Source organism: Lacerta agilis, chromosome 12 (assembly GCF_009819535.1).
Source record: "Lacerta agilis isolate rLacAgi1 chromosome 12, rLacAgi1.pri, whole genome shotgun sequence".
NCBI classification, from domain to species: domain Eukaryota; kingdom Metazoa; phylum Chordata; class Lepidosauria; order Squamata; family Lacertidae; genus Lacerta; species Lacerta agilis.
In genome coordinates this window covers 52944078-52962108 of record NC_046323.1, presented here as the reverse complement: position 1 = coordinate 52962108, position 18031 = coordinate 52944078, and the positions used below count along the sequence as shown (strand labels likewise).

The following is an 18031-nucleotide window of genomic DNA, read 5'->3' as shown; positions in this document are numbered from 1 at the left end:
TTCTCCTGCTCTGGAGGTTAGGACTCGAACCAGTGAATTCAAGTTACAAGATGAGAGATTCCAACTTAAGCATCACTTTCTGGCAGTGAGAGCTGTTAGACCAGGGGTAGGCAACCTAAGGCCCATAGGCCACAAGCGGCCCATGGGGGTCATTTGACCAGCCCACGAGCCACCCCCAAACCGAGCTGCCCGCTCAGTGAGTCCCCATGCGCTGCACTAAATCAGCGCAGCGCAGCTCGGGGACTCGCTTCCGTGGTGCCGGAAATCGCATCTGTGCATGCTCAGACGCCGAAAATCGCATCTGTGCAGACGCCGGAAATCATGGCTGCGCACACGATCTGGCCCACGGAGAGATCTCTGCTGGAGTGAACCGGCCCAGGTGAGGTATACCTTGCTGACCCCTGTGTTGGACAGTGGAACCAACTCTATTGGGAGATGGTGGACTCTCCTTCCTTGGAGGTTTTAAAGCAGAGGTTGGATGGCCATCTGTCATGGATGCTTTCAGCTGAGATTCCTGCATTGCAGGGGGTTGGACTAGAGGATCTTTGAGGGTCCCTTCCAACTCTATGATTCTATGAAGCATTGGACGGAAAGGGATTTTGGCATGGCAAGGAGAACTTCTAGCATTATGAAGAACAGGGATGGGCCTGCCTCTCTCCCGTCACCTAACTTCTGACCTTCTGTTCTCTTACGTTTGCAGCTCAACCGCCCTCCAGTGTCTTACGAGCCCCTGAATGAAATCCAGGTGGCAGAGATCAGCTCTCAAGTCCGCCGTTACCTCGATGGAACCATAGATGAGTTAGATGTAGGTAGTTGTCACCCTGCAGATCTGGGTGGGGGGTGTCTTCAGAGATGGGTTGAGCAAATAATAGTTTCTTGCTCATTCGGAAGCAGTGAGGCCCAAGGCAGGGCCATACAGATTAAGGGGATGTAAAGACAGTCTGGCCCCTCAAATAACATCCTATTCTCATAGTGGCCAACCAGGTCCCTCAGCAGGAAGCTAATTTGACCCTCTCATTCATGGGTAGGCAAACTAAGGCCCGGGGGCTGGATCTGGCCCAATCACCTTCTAAATCTGGCCCGCCGACAGTCTGGGAATCAGTGTATTTTTACAGGAAGATTCCACTTAAACATTAGGAAGAACTTCCTGACAGCAAGAGCTGTTCAACAGTGGGATTTGCTGCCAAGGAGTGTGGTGGAGTCTCCTTCTTTGGAGGTCTTTAAGCGGAGGCTTGACAGCCATCTGTCAGGAATGCTTTGATGGTGTTTCCTGCTTGGCAGGGGGTTGGACTGGATGGCCCTTGTGGTCTCTTCCAACTCTATGATTCTATGATTCTAGGAATAGAACATGTCCTTTTATTTAAAATGCACCTCTGAGTTATTTGTGGGGCATAGGAATTTGTTCTCCTCCCCCTTCAGAATATAGTCTGGCCCCCCACAAGGTCTGAGGGACAGTGGACCGGCCCCCCGCTGAAAAAGTCTCCTGAGCCCTGCCCTCATTTCACCATGAAACATTTGAAAACGTTGGCCAGGGCTGCCTGCCTCATTATGTCATTCCCTCTGCTTTGCCAGATTTTGAGCATCAGACAAATCCACGAAATATTCAACCAGTTCAAAATGATTTTGGGGTAAGTGCCTTGGCTCGCCTGTGCTTACATCCTGCTGACGCCGGCACTTAGAAACCCTTCTCTGGCGTTCGCCGTGGCTAATTCCCACTCACGACGCCCACCTACGATGCCGTTGTCAGGGCTGGAGTCAGACGCAGGTCAGCAAGAAAGAAAGAAAATCTTCGATGCCAGTGAAGTTAACTCTTTATCCAGCCTCGTGGTCTCAGCAACCCTTCCCAGCAAGTCTTGCCTTTATGGAGCAGTTGCCAGAACTGAAGGACCCCTCCCCTACCACCCTTAAGACTCCTCTCCTGGATGTTTCCCAAGCACTATCAAACTGCGTCTGCACACCTCTGATCTCTGTTTTGCCCTCCTCATCCTGCACTTCTGCACTTCCTTGGAGACCAGGGGGGAGGGGAGCTTGTCGCAGCAGGAGGGGGATACTCCCTGGATTTTTCTGCAGTCTCTTGACCCCCTCCCCTCCTCTGCTTCAGCCTCGGAGTCTGAACTGCTCCCTGTCACAGGCTCTTCCTGCTCGCTAAACCCTGTTTCCCCTTCAGCTTCCGACACCTCTTCCCACCAGTCTTCTCCCTCTGATCTCTCCTCGGTGTCCCACCACCAATCCTCTGGCTCTTGAGTATCCCCCCTCTAGGTTTTCCCTTGGAGGTATCCCGGCTGGTGCCTCCCATCACTTCTCTTCACCCAGCCAGTCCCTGACAGCCGTTTTCCCACAGAACATCACATCTGTTTGGCATTTGTCAGGGAAGCTTTCCCCATCCATTGTTTTGCACTACAACCCCCCCCCCCCACCATCCCTGAGTATTGGACATGCTTGCTGGGGCTGATGGGAGTTGTAGTTCAAAAAGTCTGCAGGGCACCAAGTTGGGGAAGGCTGTGTTAGGGCAGGCATAGTCAACCTTCGGCCCTCCAGATGTTTTGGCCTACAACTCCCATGATCCCTAGCTAACAGGACCAGCGGCCAGGGATAATGGGGATTGTAGTCCAAAACATCTGGAGGGCCGAAGGTTGCCTATGCCTGTGTTAGGGTATACTTCATGGACACACAAACACAACCTCCATTCATTCTCTAGAATTGGGGTGGGGAACCTCAGTTTCGGGTGCCATGTTTCTCCCTTGAAGAGCCGCTCCATTGCATTCTCTTAAGAAAGGCCAAAAGCTTTCTGCAGCCGTGTGCGCCTGAGATAGCCTTCCCCAGCCTGGCGCCCAACAGGTGTTCCGGACTACAACTCCCATCCTAAACGTACAGCTGATTAGAACCCCAAATTAACAATCTCAACTTTGGGGTTTTCATCAGCTGTGCGCCATAATTATCACAATTATAACAAACAAAGGCTTGACGTATCTCGCTTTGCATGTCATGAGTCTATCTCATATATTAAACTCCAGTAGCTAATGAAAACAATTGCTTACATAAATGAACTTTTCCACAATATTTTAATTTTTCGAGTTTCACCTGTATACATCTCAACTTAGATTACAAAAAAAGAAAACAAACTAAACATGCAAACATAAATCTTGACTACCCTTCACCTGTGTGTGGCTTCCAGTGTAGTGTAGTGGTTAAGAGTGGTAGACTTGTAATCTGGTGAACCGGGTTCGCGTCTCCGCTCCTCCACATGCAGCTGCTGGGTGACCTTGGGCTAGTCACACTTCTCTGAAGTCTCTCTGCCCCACTCACCTCACAGAGTGTTTGTTGTGGGGGAGGAAGGGAAAGAAGAATGTGAGCCGCTTCGAGACTACTTCGGGTAGTGAAAAGCGGGGTATCAAATCCAAACTCCTCCTCCTCCTCTTCTTCCTTTATTTCTTTTCTTCTTTTCGCTGTGTTATCAATATTATTTTTGACTATCTCATCTTATACCTATTTCTTCTTCATTTTTTACGCTATAAGTTTCATTCATTGCATATGGATATATTAATACCAGAACAATGTTTTTTGATGTATTCCTTCACACAAGTCCACTCCTCTATCAGTTTTTGGTCTGATTGGTGTCTTACCACTGCTGTAAGTCTTGCTGATTCTATGCATTCACAAAATCTTATTTACCATTCTCTTATTGAGGGAGTTTTTTTCTCCCATCCAATTTTTTGCTATAATCATTCTGGCCGCAGTGGTTGCATATAAAAAAACTTTTTCCCCTAGCTCTAGTTACAGGTAGGTAGCTGTGTTGGTTTGCCATAGTCGAAACAAAATAAAAAAATTCCTTCCAGTAGCACCTTAGAGACCAACTAAGTTAGTTATTCGTATGAGCTTTCAGTATCTGAAGAAGTGTGCATGCACACAAAAGCTCATACCAATAACAAACTTAGTTGGTCTCTAAGGTGCTACTGGAAGGGATTTTTTTTTTTGCTAGCGGCAGGAATGTCAGTCGACATAATTCTCTTGTTAATTAACTCTTTATTGTCAAAAGTACACTTCCAAGTTAGGGAAAGGCATGTCCATCAGTCCTATGTCTCAACTACTTCTAGGTGTGCACCCAATAAGGCAATTGCCGCAACAGAGAGACCCTGACCTCGACTTATGTATCTCCCCCACCACCAAGATGTGCTCACGCAGGCAAAGACTACGCCTGCGTGCCACTCACTTTTTCTCTTCCTGCTTCAATCCTCTCCTGGTCCTGGGAGACAGTGGAGCAGGGGTAGCGGGCGCAGGAAGGGGCCATAACAGCTCAGCTCAGCGGTATGAGTGTATGTGTCTCTTTTTTAGCCAGCAAGAGCAGGAAGTGGAAGCCAGGCTGCGAAGTAAATATACATTGATAGACAAAAATGACTACGCAACCCTGACTGCAGTTCAAAAGGTTGGTGTTGGTGCACTAGCACACACACGTGTGTGTGTGTGTGTGTGTGTGTGTGTGTGAGAGAGAGAGAGAGAGAGAGAGAGAGAGAGAGAGAGAGAGAGAGACTGAGATCATTGGGCTGGAACCCAGAGCCAGGTTCAGCATTTGCGTTTAAATTCTTTTATATTTTATTCCACTTCAAGGCCCACCCCAGAAAACGTATGACCCCCCCCCCTACAATGAGAGGCATTGTAGCCCAGCAACATCTAGCGGGCCACACATTCCCCATCCACATTCTAGATGGCTCTGTTTATCCACATCAGAAAAACACGGTTCTCTAAAGTTCAGTGTCTCAAGTGTCCCAGCCAATTTCCACTCCAAAGCTGCCTCCAAAATTTAAACCCATGCAATCCAATTCGATTGCATAAGCCTGGTATCCTAAAAACAGAGGCAGCAATGCTTCTGAATGCCAGTTGCTGGAAACTGCAGGAGACAGTGGGCTTTTGTGCTTGGATCCTGCTTGCGAATTCCCCATAATAAGCACCTCTCTTCTCACGTTCTGATGTCCTCAGATTTCGGCTTGTGTGTACAGGTGAAACTCGAAAAATTAGAATATTGTGGAAAAGTCCATTTATGTAAGCAATTGTTTTCATTAGCTACTGGAGTTTAATATATGAGATAGACTCATGACATGCAAAGCGAGATATGTCAAGCCTTTGCTTGTTATAATTGTGATGATTACAGCTGATGAGAACCCCAAAGTTGAAATTGTGAATTTGGGGTTCACATCAGCTGTACGCCATAATCATCACAATTATAACAAATAAAGGCTTGACATATCTCACTTTGCATGTCATGAGTCTATTTCAGGGGCCCCCAAACTAAGGCCCAGGGGCCGGATGCGGCCCAGTTGCCTTCTAAATCCGGCCAGCGGACGGTCCGGGAATCAGCGTGTTTTTACATGAGTAGAATGTGTGCTTTTATTTAAAATGCATCTCTGGGTTATTTGTGGGGCCTGCCTGATGTTTTTACATGAGTAGAATGTGTGCTTTTATTTAAAATGCATCTCTGGATTATTTGTGGGGCCTGCCTGATGTTTTTACATGAGTAGAATGTGTCCTTTTATTTAAAATGCATCTCTGGATTATTTGTGGGGCCTGCCTGATGTTTTTACATGAGTAGAATGTGTCCTTTTATTTAAAATGCATCTCTGGGTTATTTGTGGGGCCTGCCTGATGTTTTTACATGAGTAGAATGTGTGCTTTTATTTAAAATGCATCTCTGGATTATTTGTGGGGCCTGCCTGATGTTTTTACATGAGTAGAATGTGTCCTTTTATTTAAAATGCATCTCTGGATTATTTGTGGGGCCTGCCTGATGTTTTTACATGAGTAGAATGTGTCCTTTTATTTAAAATGCATCTCTGGGTTATTTGTGGGGCCTGCCTGGTGTTTTTCACATGAGTAGAATGTGTCCTTTTATTTAAAATGCATCTCTGGGTTATTTGTGGGGCATAGGAATTTGTTCATATTTTTTTCCAAAATATAGTCCAGCCCCGCACAAGGTCTGAGGGACAGTGGACTGGCCCCCCTGCTGAAAAAGTTTGCTGACCCTGGTCTATCTCATATACTAGTTTCACCTTTTAAGTTGAATTACTGAAAGAAATGAACCATTCCACGATATTCTAATTTTTCGAGTTTCACCTGTATGTACGTTGCTGGGGAGGTGGCACATTTTCCAACGAGTGCAATCCCAGCTGCAGAATCCAGAGGCAGGGATTTGAAACCGCTTAGCAGCCCCTCCGATCTCCACTGTTGACAGGCAGGGCTGGTTGATGCCGAGGGCCACCTGGTTGGGGAAGTTGACGGGCAAGGATTTGGCATCGGAGTCGCTCCTTTCTCATCCAAGCCCGGCGGGAAGAAAGCGAAAGCAAAGAGAGGCAAGGAGCAACTCAGGTTGGTTCCCTCTTGTTCCCACAGTCACGCGTCTTCAGGTAGGATTTCTTATGCTCCCGTGGGCTGTGGCAAATGTGGACCCCTGAGCATTGCCTCTCTGCCTGTGTGGGGGGGTGGGGGTGGCAGCTGGGTTGTGGACCCTCCTGTGGCCGAGAGGCAGGAGCCAGTGTGGGCAGCAACAGGGATTCTCTGTGCCCCCTCACTGCAGATTAAATACAGCACTGCACAAAATAAGAGGAAAGGAGGTGGCCAGAGAGAATTATTATTATTATTATTATTATTATTATTATTATTATTTATACCCCAGCCAAGACCAGGCTGAGGGCGGCTAACACCAGGTATAAAAACAATTGATTAAAATACAACTTAAAAACAAGATTAAAATACAACATTCAAGTGTAGCCTCATTTCAGTAGAAACTCAAATCAAAAAACTGTTTGGGGAAGAAAGCGTCAAATCTTCACCAAGGCCAACTATCCAGACTGGTCTTACGTGGGTCAGAAAAAAAGCCAGGGAAGTCTCCAAATATGAGTTCCATTACAGAAGGAAAAGGGAAAGAGGGGGAGAGGATCAGGTTGATTCCAAGCCAAAGGCCAGGCATAACAACTCGTGTCTTACAGGCCCTGCGAAAAGAAATCAGATCCCGCAGGGCCCTGGTCTCATGAGACAGAGCGTTCTACCAGGCCGGAGCCTGTGTTGAAAAGGCCCTGGCTCTGGTTGAGGCTAATCTGACTTCCTTAGGGTCCGGGACCTCTAGGGTGTTGCTATTTATGGACCTCAAGGTCCTCCGCAGGGCATACCAGGAGAGGCGGTCCCATAGGTACGAGGGTCCTAGGCTGCGAAGGGCTTTAAAGGTCAAAACCAGCACCTTAAACCTGACCCTGTACTCCACCGGGAGCCAGTGCAGCTGGAAAAGCACTGGGCGAATATGCTCCCATGGCAGGGACCCCGTGAAAGGGAGAATCATGTATCGTTCTGATCCCTGAACCGGGAGAGGCATCAGAACAGAGCAGGTCTTGAACAGAGCAGGTGTCCTGGACTGGTTGGACGCAGAGGAATGGTGGGAGGAACCAGCTGGGGGAACCCCTAAGGGAAGAAAGCTCGGACCCCAGGGAGTGGTGGTGGGAAGAGTGGGAGAAGGAGGTGTCAGAAGCTGAAGAGGTAGCAAGGCTTAGTGAGCTGGGAGAATGTGGCAGAGGGGAATCCAGAAGCAGAAACAAGAGAGTGGGATGAGGGAGGCCAAGAGGGAGAGTTGAATCAGGCTGGTGAAGAAGCATGGGTATCTCCTCCCCACTGGTCTCCCAGAACCAAGAGAGGCATGAAGTGGGAGGAGCAAAGGCGGACATGCCGGTGTTGTCTAGGCCAGTGTTTTTCAACCACTGTTCCGTGGCACACTAGTGTGCCGCGAGATGTTGCCTGGTGTGCCGTGGGAAAAATTGAAAAATGACTTTATATATAGTCAATATAGGCACAGAGTTAAATTTTTTAACATTTTCTAATGGTGGTGTGCCTCGAGATTTTTTTCATGAAACAAGTGTGCCTTTGCCCAAAAAAGGTTGAAAAACACTGGTCTAGGCTTGCTTGGGAAAGATCCTGGAGAGGAGGAGACTTGGGCAGCTGTGGGAAGGTGGGGACCTTCAGTCTCCACAACTGCCTCATAGGGGCAAGACCTTCTGAGAAGAGCTGCTGTGCTCATTAGGCCTGACACTCCTGAGCAGATCCTGTTTCTTTATTGCTGGCTGGCTCCTGATGTCGGAGCATGCATTGCAGGGGGTTGGATTGATTATCCTTTGTGTCCTTTCCAATTCTATAATTCTCTGGTCCTGGGTCTGAGAACTGTATAGAACATGCCCCCTTTCAGAGGCACCAAAGGCTCCCAGAGGGCTGGGAAGCTCTTGCAGGACTCTGATCTCTTCATCACCGGTCTTCCCCTTGGCCACCTTTGGGTGGTGGTCCTCAAAGTTGCATCCTCAAGTGCCCCAAATTAGAGCTGAGCACCTCCCAGTTTCACTTAGGAAGGATCAGGTCACGGCCTGTGCGCCTCAGTGGAGCTCAAGCTCAGCCCTGGATCCGGCCATAAAACGTTGCCCTCTGCTTCTTTCCCAGCCCCACCCTGAAGAAGGAAGGCCTGGCGAGTCCTCTTTCTGGGAAGGACCTGGAGACCCTTTCCCCGTCCCGCAGCCAGGTAGGGGCAGTCACCAAGGACCCGGAGGCAAGGGAGGGCTTGATCCGCGAGCAGGACGCCGTCAGCTTCGAGACCCATCGCTCTGACTCTGCGCCAAAAGAGGAGTCCAGCACGAGGCCCAGGTTGGTTCTTTGCCTCTTAGGGAGGACGTGAGCCCTGTCTGTAGCCGACTAGGGTGCTGTTCTGAAAACTGATGGTGGGGATAACTTGTTCTCGCAGGCGCAGGCACACACATACCATTTTTATAGTTCAAGTTCACTCAAAGCCAGATCGAGGGAAGTAGTAGTAGTAGTAGAAGAGGAGTTTGGATTTGATATCCCGCTTTATCACTACCCGGAGGTGTCTCAAAGCGGCTCACATTCTCCTTTCCCTTCCACCCCCACAACAAAAACTCTGTGAGGTGAGTGGGGCTGAGAGACTTCAGAGAAGTGTGACTGGCCCAAGGTCACCCAGCAGCTGCATGTGGAAGAGCGGGAACGCGAACCCAGTTCACCAGATTATGAGTCCACCGCTCTTAACCACTACACCATGCTGGCTCTAGTACCATTCTAGTCTGCCTTGGTCAGACCCTACCTGCAGTCCTGTGTCCAGTACTGAGCATTCCAGTTTCAGAAATTTCTGGGCACCACAATTTAAGAAGGATATTGACAGGGTGGAACGTGTGCAGAGGAGGATGACCAAGATGATCAGGGGTCTGGAAACCAAGACTTATGAGGAACGGTTGAAGGAGTTGGGAATGTTTAGCTTGGAAAAGAGGAGACTGAGAGGAGATAGGAGAGCCATCTTCAAATAACTGAAGGCCAAACTTGGCCCTCCAGCTGTTTTGGGACTACAGTTCCCATCATACCTGACCACTGGTCCTGTTAGCTAGCGATGATGGGAGTTGTAGTCCCAAAACAGCTGGAGGGCCAAGTTTGGCCATCCCTGCCTTAAGGGATGTCACATGGAAGAGGGAGCAAGCTTGTTTTCTCCTGCTGTGGAGGGTAGGACTCGAACCAGTGGCTTCAAGTTCCAAGGAAGGAGATTCCGACTCAACACCAGGAAGAATTTTCTGATAGTAAGAGCAGGTCAATAGTGGAACCGACTTCCTCAGGAGGTGGCAGACCCTCCTTCCTTGGAGGTTTTTAAGCAGAGGTTAGATGGCCATCTGTCATTGATGCTTTAGCTGATTCCTGCATTTTAGGGGGTTTGGACGACTCTTGGTCTCCCTTCCAACTCTATGATTCTGACTCAGGCAGACTCTTATGGAGCTTATCGCCAGTCTCCAAGCTCAGCCTTTTCCCTCCCTGTGCCCTGAAGGGTTTATTTTCCTCCTGGCTCTGCGGGAAAATCCATGACTTCACTTCCCAAAGAATGTCCCAAATGGTCAACACACACAAGCATACACACATACCACCTCTGGCTAGGAATGGCTGGTTTTTTGTTTTTTTGTTTTAATTGTCCTTCTCTTCTTTGGAAACAGTTCCCCACCTGCAAAGACAGCAGCCTTTGAGGACTTCAAGAACGAGCGCGGCAGCGAAATCAACCGGATATTCAAGGAGAACAAATCCATCCTGAATGACCGCAAGAGCAAAATGAACGAGGTCGCCCAGAGAATCAACGTGCTCAAAACGGAGATGGACAACATCAGGCAGGCGCTGGACTCCCAGAAATCTGAACGCGATCAGCAGGGTGAGCTGGGCTGCGTCATAGAATCTTAAGAGTTGGAAGGGACCCAAGGGTCATCTAGTCCAACCCCCTGCGATGCGTCATTTGAGAGCAGGAGAGACTCATGTTAAAGTTGGGGCAGGGAGAGATGCTGTGTCATGCCTGCCAACTAGGGAGGGGGAAGAAATTCGATTCAGTTCACATTTAAAGGAGAACCTACCTAAGTCACGCTTTCAGAAGCAGCTTGAGAACTGAAATTCTCCAGAATTCATTTCTCCAAATTCTGCAATGCAGTCCCCCCCACCAAGTTACAAATTCAGGGGGAAACGACATCCCAAGATGTATTACATTAAGAGCAATTGCTTGAATAAATGTTACAGGTGGATAGCCGTGCTGGTCTGCCATAGTCGAAACATAGTCGTGTGTATCTGAAGAAGTGTGCATGCACACGAAAGCTCATACCAAGAACAAACTCAGTTGGTCTCTAAGGTGCTACTGGAAAGAATTTTCTATTTTGTTTTGAATAAATGTGTTTGTCGAAACCGCAGACCACAATGTGTTCATTAGGAGAAATCGCCCCTAACACAGTGTAATTTTTACGTGGATTTTTTTTTTTTTTAATCACAAGTTGTTGCGGAAATGCGGAGATGAGAGACTAATTTCCAAGCATGTAATTTAGCTTCAGGTGCCCTTGAACCTCCTCCCTCTCCCTGCTTTTGTGTGGCAGACAAAAATGCAGCTTTAAATGCCTCCCACCAGGTACTTAAATAGATTCCTAGTCCAACAGGAAGAGGTGTCTTCGCCACCTTCCTGTATCTTTTGTTTAGTGTTCAGAATTCATTCCGAGGTGCATTTTTCACCCTCCTTTCTCTCTAGCTGAGCACATCTGGGAATGGCCTTTTCACATTTCAGTCTTTTCCCTCTGTGTGGAAGCGTTTTGCTGGTCACCCTGACCTGAGTCGTCCTCCTTTTCATTCTCTATTTCCTTCTCCATCTCCTAGCTCTGGCGAAAGGTAAGGCAGAATGATCGGTCCATTTCCCTGATGGAACACAATGATATTTGGAATGAGTTTACACAGAATATATGAGGTTTCTGACAATCATGTGTGCGTTACGATAGTAAAAACAGGAAACCATAGTTTTGATGCCCAAATTGTTACATAGTAAGACATAGGGATGTGGGTGGCGCTGTGGGTAAACCACAGAGCCTAGGGCTTGCTGATCAGAAGGTTGGCGGTTCGAATCTCCGCGATGACATGAGCTCCCGTTGCTCAGTCCCAGCTCCTGCCAACCTAGCAGTTCGAAAGTACGTCAAAGTGCAAGTAGATAAATAGGTACCGCTCCGGCGGGAAGGTAAATGGCGTTTCCGTGCGCTGCTCTGGTTCGCCAGAAGCGGCTTAGTCATGCTGGTCACATGACGTAGAAGCTGTACGCCAGCTTCCTCGGCCAGTAACGCGAGATGAGCGCCGCAACCCCACAGTCGGACACGACTGGACCTAATGGTCAGGGGTCCCTTTACCTTTACCTATCCTTTAGAGCAGGTGAGTGGGTGGTGAGGGGAGAGGCCACTGGTGAAGTTTATACTGGTTTCCAGTTTCACCAGCATTGGTGAAACTGGCAGGGCTTTTCCCAGACTCCTCGCTTTCATTGAAGAGCAGGTGGAGGACAGTAAAAGAAATGGAGTCGGCACAGGCAGAACTAGTGCGGGACATCATATATGCTGCCTGACTGTCACCAACTACATCATGCTGTACACAAGTCATTGTGGGCCAGCCTCTCAGGTAGGCGCATGCCCCCCCCCCAGCACAAAAGGCTTGCTGTGACATTTCCCACTTCAAAAGCATCAGCTCATGAGATGTGCTGATGCGCAGGAACTAAACCAAGAGATTTGCAGGCGATTGCTAAATTGCTTGAAAACTTGCAAGTGATTTCAACTCCTCTGCACGCCCCGAGATGGACGGCATCATGGTTTCGAGGTGCACTCCCAATACATAAAACTTTGTTCTGTTCTTGGACCCTCCAGGAGAATACCAGAGCGAGGACGGACAGATCATTATTGACGAAGAGGAGTTCATGTTGATTATGAAGATGAAGGATCTGAAGAAACAGTACCGGGTGGATTACGAGGAGCTGCAGAACCTCCGGTCGGAAGTCCAGTATTGCCAGCACCTGGTGGACCAGTGCCGCAACAGGCTGGTCTCAGGTACTGCCAAGTGGGCAAAGGGCCTCTCTTCAAGCCCGGCATGTGCTAAGCCTTAGCACATGGCCTGCGTTGGTCTTGTTCAACAGAAGTACAGGAAATCCATATGGCAAGGTGGTGTTGGTCTCAAAGCAGACGTCCTCGGGTTCAAAATAACTGGAAAACCAGATGGTTTTAGCAGGGTGGAGGGCTGGGTTCAGGGCCCCCCCAGTATCTTCAGAGGCTTGGAATAAGGCAGAGACACGAGGACCCAAAACCGGAAGGGCCTGAAAATACTCTGGGGGAATAGATGAAATGTTCCAGATTCTTGAAAGAAATTATGATAGCAACAGACTGAAATCAGAATCACAATGCCCTTTGTACGCACAGGTCCCACTTACTGAACACAACGCATTCCCAGGAAATCATTTGTTAGGAGCGTGTTCCCCCAAGTCCACAATTTCCATTATTTCCTATGGGAACATTTCTAATGCGGAATTTGTCCCCCCCCCCTGGTTTCTTCACTGCAGCCTATCTGTAAAAGAGAGGCAAAATTTAAAAACTGATTTGCCTGACCTCCCCTCCCTCATTTGCCAGATTTTTCTGCTTTTCGATTCATCTGATCTTGTTCCCGCTTTCTGCCTGAAAGCGGCTGCCACTGACCAGCAAAGCACACAAAAAAGGAAGGTGACTGTTTAGATAAGTGAATCTGCAGTGTAGGGAGGTTTGGGCATAATTCTTTAAGTGCAGATAAGTGAATTTTCAAGTAACAAGCATGCGGATGGTGTGACCGGCGTGTTTTGGCTGATTGTTACAGACAGGCAAAATGGACTTGGCTGTTCAAATGCAATTTGAAAAATACACCAAGTGTAAGAAAAACAAAATACATGCAATATATATGATATAGGAGATAACTGACCGTATGTCCACCTCCTTTCAGAATTCGAAATCTGGTACAACGAGTCCTTCCTCATCCCAGAGGAGGTCCAGGGAGCCCTGAGGCCTGGGGGGTCCATAAGGCTTGGCATGATCCCCATTAACAGAGTCCTAACTCTGGTAAGTAAAGCCAAGACACATACTTCCTTCCTCGCCCTGTTTCACTGATCAGCTGCTAAGCGCTAATCAGATGTTGGCACCCAAGAGCTGATCCACGCTGGCAACTGCCAAGTTGTTGCAGCCCCAGAAAACCCCCAATAGCTCTTGCAAGAATCCCTGTGCCCTTCAGAGGAGGGGGAGAAAAAGGATGTGTTTTGTGTTTGTGTGTGTCACATGACGATTCACTGAAAGAAAGATGACCTTTCCTATCTTCTGAAGGACACACCATGATTTATAGGAAGGGAAAGGGAGCCTTTCCCGATTCCTCCCTCCACAGCACTCTGCTTGGTGTGGCAACTCAGGGGTCCCTGCATCTCTTTGACCATGCAAACTCTAGAGTTACAGAGACACGGAGGTCCAGCTCCGAGGGCCTTCTGGCGGTTCCCTCACTGTGAGAAGCAAAGCTACAGGGAACCAGGCAGAGGGCCTTCTCGGTAGTGGCGCCCGCCCTGTGGAACGCCCTCCCTTCAGATGTCAAAGCGATAAACAACTACCTGACATTTAGAAGACATCTGAAGGCAGCCCTGTTTAGGAAAGTTTTTAATCTGTGACATTTTAATGTATTTTTAATCTTTGTTGGAAGCCACCCAGATGGACGGGGTTCAAATAATAAATTATTATTATTATTAGGCACATGCCATCTGCCAGGTAGACCATCTTTGCTTCCTGCTTCTCCCCTGGTGGGGCAGGGCACCATTTTGTCGTCGTCGTCGTCGTCCCCGTGCAAAAATGTCTTGGGCCGGCCCTGCTTCCCATCATCCTGTAGCTCAGATTTGCTCTGTACATTGATGAAGCCCCACTATTTCATTCTTGGCTTTTGCATTCCTCTCTTCTCCTCCTCCTCCTCCCAGGATGAAGACGAACAGGAGAGGTTTGAGCGGATGCAGCAGGAAGTCCTGCCGTTCTGCCCGGATTCTGTCTCCTTCTACAATGCCAAAGCAAAGGTGGACCGGAAGGTGAAACTGTGAACCTCTAGGTTTCTTTGGTTTTATATGTCAAAGCGATAAACAACTACCTGACATTCAGAAAACACCTAAAGGCAGCCCTGTTTAGGGAAGTTTTTAATTTGTGACTCTGTATTGTATTTTGATTGTTGGAGGCCGCCCAGAGTGGCTGGGGAGACCCGGCCAGATGGGCGGGGTATAAATAATAAATTATTATTATTATTATTATTATTATTATTATTATTATTATTATTATTATTATTATTATTATATCAGATGCTGAAGGGAATCAGGAGATGGCCATTATCTTTTTAGCTCCCCTTTCCGATTTCCCCAGAGGCATCTAGCTGGGGCTAATGTTTTACAACAGATGGACCCTTGGTCTGATCCAGCTGGGCATCTCTTGTATCTTTTGCTTTCCAGGGAAGTTGAGCTTCTGGGGTTCCCTTGGGGGCATCTGGGGCAACACAGCAGAGCAGGGCGGAAATTTTGACCGCTGTGAGACTGGATGGGCCTTGGGCCTGATCCAGCAGCCAGCCTCTTCTTATCGTCCCCAGTTAATGCCCTGTAACAGATCAAAGTTGGTGCCTGTGTTGATCTTACGGAAGTAAAATCAACAAAACGATGTCTTTTATTAGACCCAAGCAGGAACGTAAAGGCATTTAAAGGTTTCATATTTCGCAGAACCTTTTGCCACACAAATAACGAGCTACCGGTGTGTAAAAAGGTGGGATGGGTTCTTGGATGTTCATCTTCGGTTTCGGTCTCATCTGGTTGTGCAGACAAAAGCTTATCAGTCGCTGCTGGTTAGAATCCAGAGGGCGGGATGTTGCTGCTGGCTCTCAGCTTGCAAAACTGAGATCTGAAGAAGTGTGCATGCACACGAAAGCTCATACCAAGAACAAACTTAGTTGGTCTCTAAGGTGCTATTGGAAGGAATTTTTTTTATTTTTTATTTTGTTTTGACTATGGCACACAAACACGACTGCCTGCCTGTAACCGAGATCTGTCCCAGTAATTCCAGCAGGATGTTAACATTCACCTGAAACGTGGCCCATCGAAAGTGGCAAGCGCTTTGCTAGAATAGTAAGCAGACAAACCAGAGAGTGCAGCCGCTCCTAGACATGATTATTGGACAATGGAACCTGCAATAATTCTGTCATATGCAACACGGCGGCTTGATTGGCAGCCTTTTGCCTGCAGAAATAGGCCAGGCTGAGACCGAAAACTGACGCAGAGGAGCTCGTTCCGCAGTTCAGTACTCTATAAATACTCACTTGGTCTCATGAAAGAGGCCTGCAAAAAGTTCGTGCTTGTTTGAACTATTGGTTTGGCCTAATGCTGAATCTATTTTTACAACTTACGTCAAGGTTGGGCGGGGGGGGGGGGAGTATTAAAAGGGATGGGGAGAAAAGGCCTAGGAGGAATTTTGATCACCCTTTAAAGTAGTGATATCTTTTCTTTTATCTAAAAATTTTGAAGCTTAAAGTTTATATTTATAGTCTATATTTCAGTATGTATTTTGGATTGTTTTTAAGTATATATGTGTGTGTGTGCTGGTTGAGAACCCTAACAATCAATCAATCAATCAATCAATCAGTCAATCAATCTGATCACTGAGCACCCCATCCAAAATTACTGCAAGCCTCCCAAGCATTGACAAGAAACCTGGAGGCTTAAATATTTTGTTTTAACCAAAAGCCAAGATTATCAGGGCTCTGAAAAGCCACCTCTGGGTGGTAAGATCTTGCCACCCCTCTTACTTCAAGGCATTTTTTTGGGAGGAGTGCTTGCGGCCCCCCCCCCAAAAAGAACGCCAGGAATAACAGTCCCGTCTCTTTCTCTGTTTGAAAGCACAAATACGCTGGAGCCATGTCTACCCTTGAGCAAATGAGGAAGAAGCCCGGATCCGTCCAAGCTGCGGTGAAGAACAAGCCCCCTTCCGTCCTCAGCATCGTGTAGCAGAACCAGAACGTGCCGGGTCTTATTTCTTACAGGTGGAACTAAAGAAATGGACCCCCGAGCGTGCCAAAATATGTTTTGTTTTTCGGAATAGGCAGATAGTGTAACAAACGTCTAGGGAATCTACATTGTTAATTAACACTTGTACATTTCACCGAATGGTATTGACAGAGATTGGCAATAAATTAGTGAGAGAAAACTTAAAACTCTGCTGAAAGTGTCGGAAGAAGACCCTGAGTTCTGCTGGGGGAGGTGCAAATGAAGATTTGTCGGTGGGAGGAATGGCTCTCAAGGCAGCGCCTCACCGATTCTCTCCCCGCAAAAGCAAAACAGGACTGTAAGGCTTACTCGATAATTTGGATGTTCTCATAGGTAATGCAACGAATCCAGAATCCCTCAATGAGAAGGGGGTGCTGGGAGTTGTAGTTGGGGAAGGCTGAGCTAGGAAACCTCCCCTCCTTTCCTGCTTGGGGCTGCTGATGGGGGAGAGAGAGGAAGAAGAGGGCTTCATTCAAACAGTTCTCAAGGACGGGGGCCAATTCCCCTCTAAAGAGGAATCTACCAGGACAGTTTTGTTTAGGACTGCATCCTTTTGTCCTACATGCTCCTTCTGCCATCTTTGTAGAGGAATTTTCCTCCCAGTGGCCAAGGGTTTTAGAAGAGAGCAGGGTGCCCGTTTCAGGGGATAGCCTACGTTTCAGGGAAAGTCCATAATAGGGGACTCAAGTCTCCAAATTTTATTAAGCAGCTTATTTTTCAGTAGCGTGGACTGTTTGGAGAGGTGGTTCGGTGAAGGGATGATCCGACATTGCCTGCGATTGCTCTTGGAGCAGACCTTCCTCTTGAATAGTAAAAGGTCTTGACACGACCTTGACGCTTGCTCCTCCTGTGCCCCTGAAAGATGGGGAGGGCGGAGGGTGACGGGCAGGGAGAGCCATTTCCTTCATGGCAGCATGAGGGGACTGCCACCTCTGCATGTGGTTCTCTCTGTACCCATCTATCAGAACAGAGCTCCCCCAAATGGTGCCTGGCCGCACTCACAGAGGTCTCCCCTGGCACCACAGTGTGCCCTTTTGTACTGGCTTTTTGGGAGTTGCAGTGGCAAACATCTGGAGAGTGCCGGGGTGGGGTGGCATCTCCTACTAAGGGACGCTGCTGGGTCTTTTAAAGCACAGAGCACTCATTTCCAAACCTTCCTCGGACCACTTGAAAGTTACTGAGGGTCTTTGCAGACCACTTAATGATTCTCTCGCCTGTTGTATAGAAACCGTCCAGCACTGTGCCAGATGCTAAGGTTCTTTGGAATTTATTAAAATAAAAACTTTCCAGCGTCAATGTTCACAGACCACTGCTGGTTGGTGGGACACACTCTGGGAGCCCATCGCAGAGGGACATGTGTTTGTTTCTTTCACGGAAAGTCAGCAGGCAGGGCACCAGGTTTTGGAAATCCCCACGGACAGGCCTTGCTCAAAGAGAGGGATGAGGCTCCTAACGCTTTTCGGATGTCACTGGACTGCAGCTCCCATCATCCTTGACCAATAGCCATGCTGAACGGGGCTCATGGGAGCTGAAGTCCAGGAAGTGGCCCGAGAACTCTCGGTAGAGGACTCATTCTGACCTTCCCACGGGAATCATTCCCAAAGGCATTCCTGAGTGAGGCAG

The 18031-nt window shown here is 48.1% G+C and overlaps 1 protein-coding gene across 1 annotated transcript in view; it reads left to right on the top strand.

Annotated features, from left to right (window-relative positions):
* The window catches only part of KIF9 (kinesin family member 9), a 29411-nt gene extending 12842 nt beyond the window's left edge, over positions 1 to 16569 (top strand). The window contains exons 12-21 of the mRNA XM_033166333.1: positions 701 to 805; positions 1573 to 1628; positions 4333 to 4423; positions 6224 to 6357; positions 8464 to 8664; positions 10005 to 10213; positions 12213 to 12392; positions 13309 to 13424; positions 14315 to 14419; positions 16262 to 16569. Coding sequence (XP_033022224.1) covers positions 701 to 805; positions 1573 to 1628; positions 4333 to 4423; positions 6224 to 6357; positions 8464 to 8664; positions 10005 to 10213; positions 12213 to 12392; positions 13309 to 13424; positions 14315 to 14419; positions 16262 to 16369 — 1305 coding nt within the window. The 3' untranslated portion in view covers positions 16370 to 16569. The remainder of the gene's footprint in view (positions 1 to 700; positions 806 to 1572; positions 1629 to 4332; positions 4424 to 6223; positions 6358 to 8463; positions 8665 to 10004; positions 10214 to 12212; positions 12393 to 13308; positions 13425 to 14314; positions 14420 to 16261) is intronic.
* The last annotated feature ends 1462 nt before the right edge of the window (positions 16570 to 18031 follow it).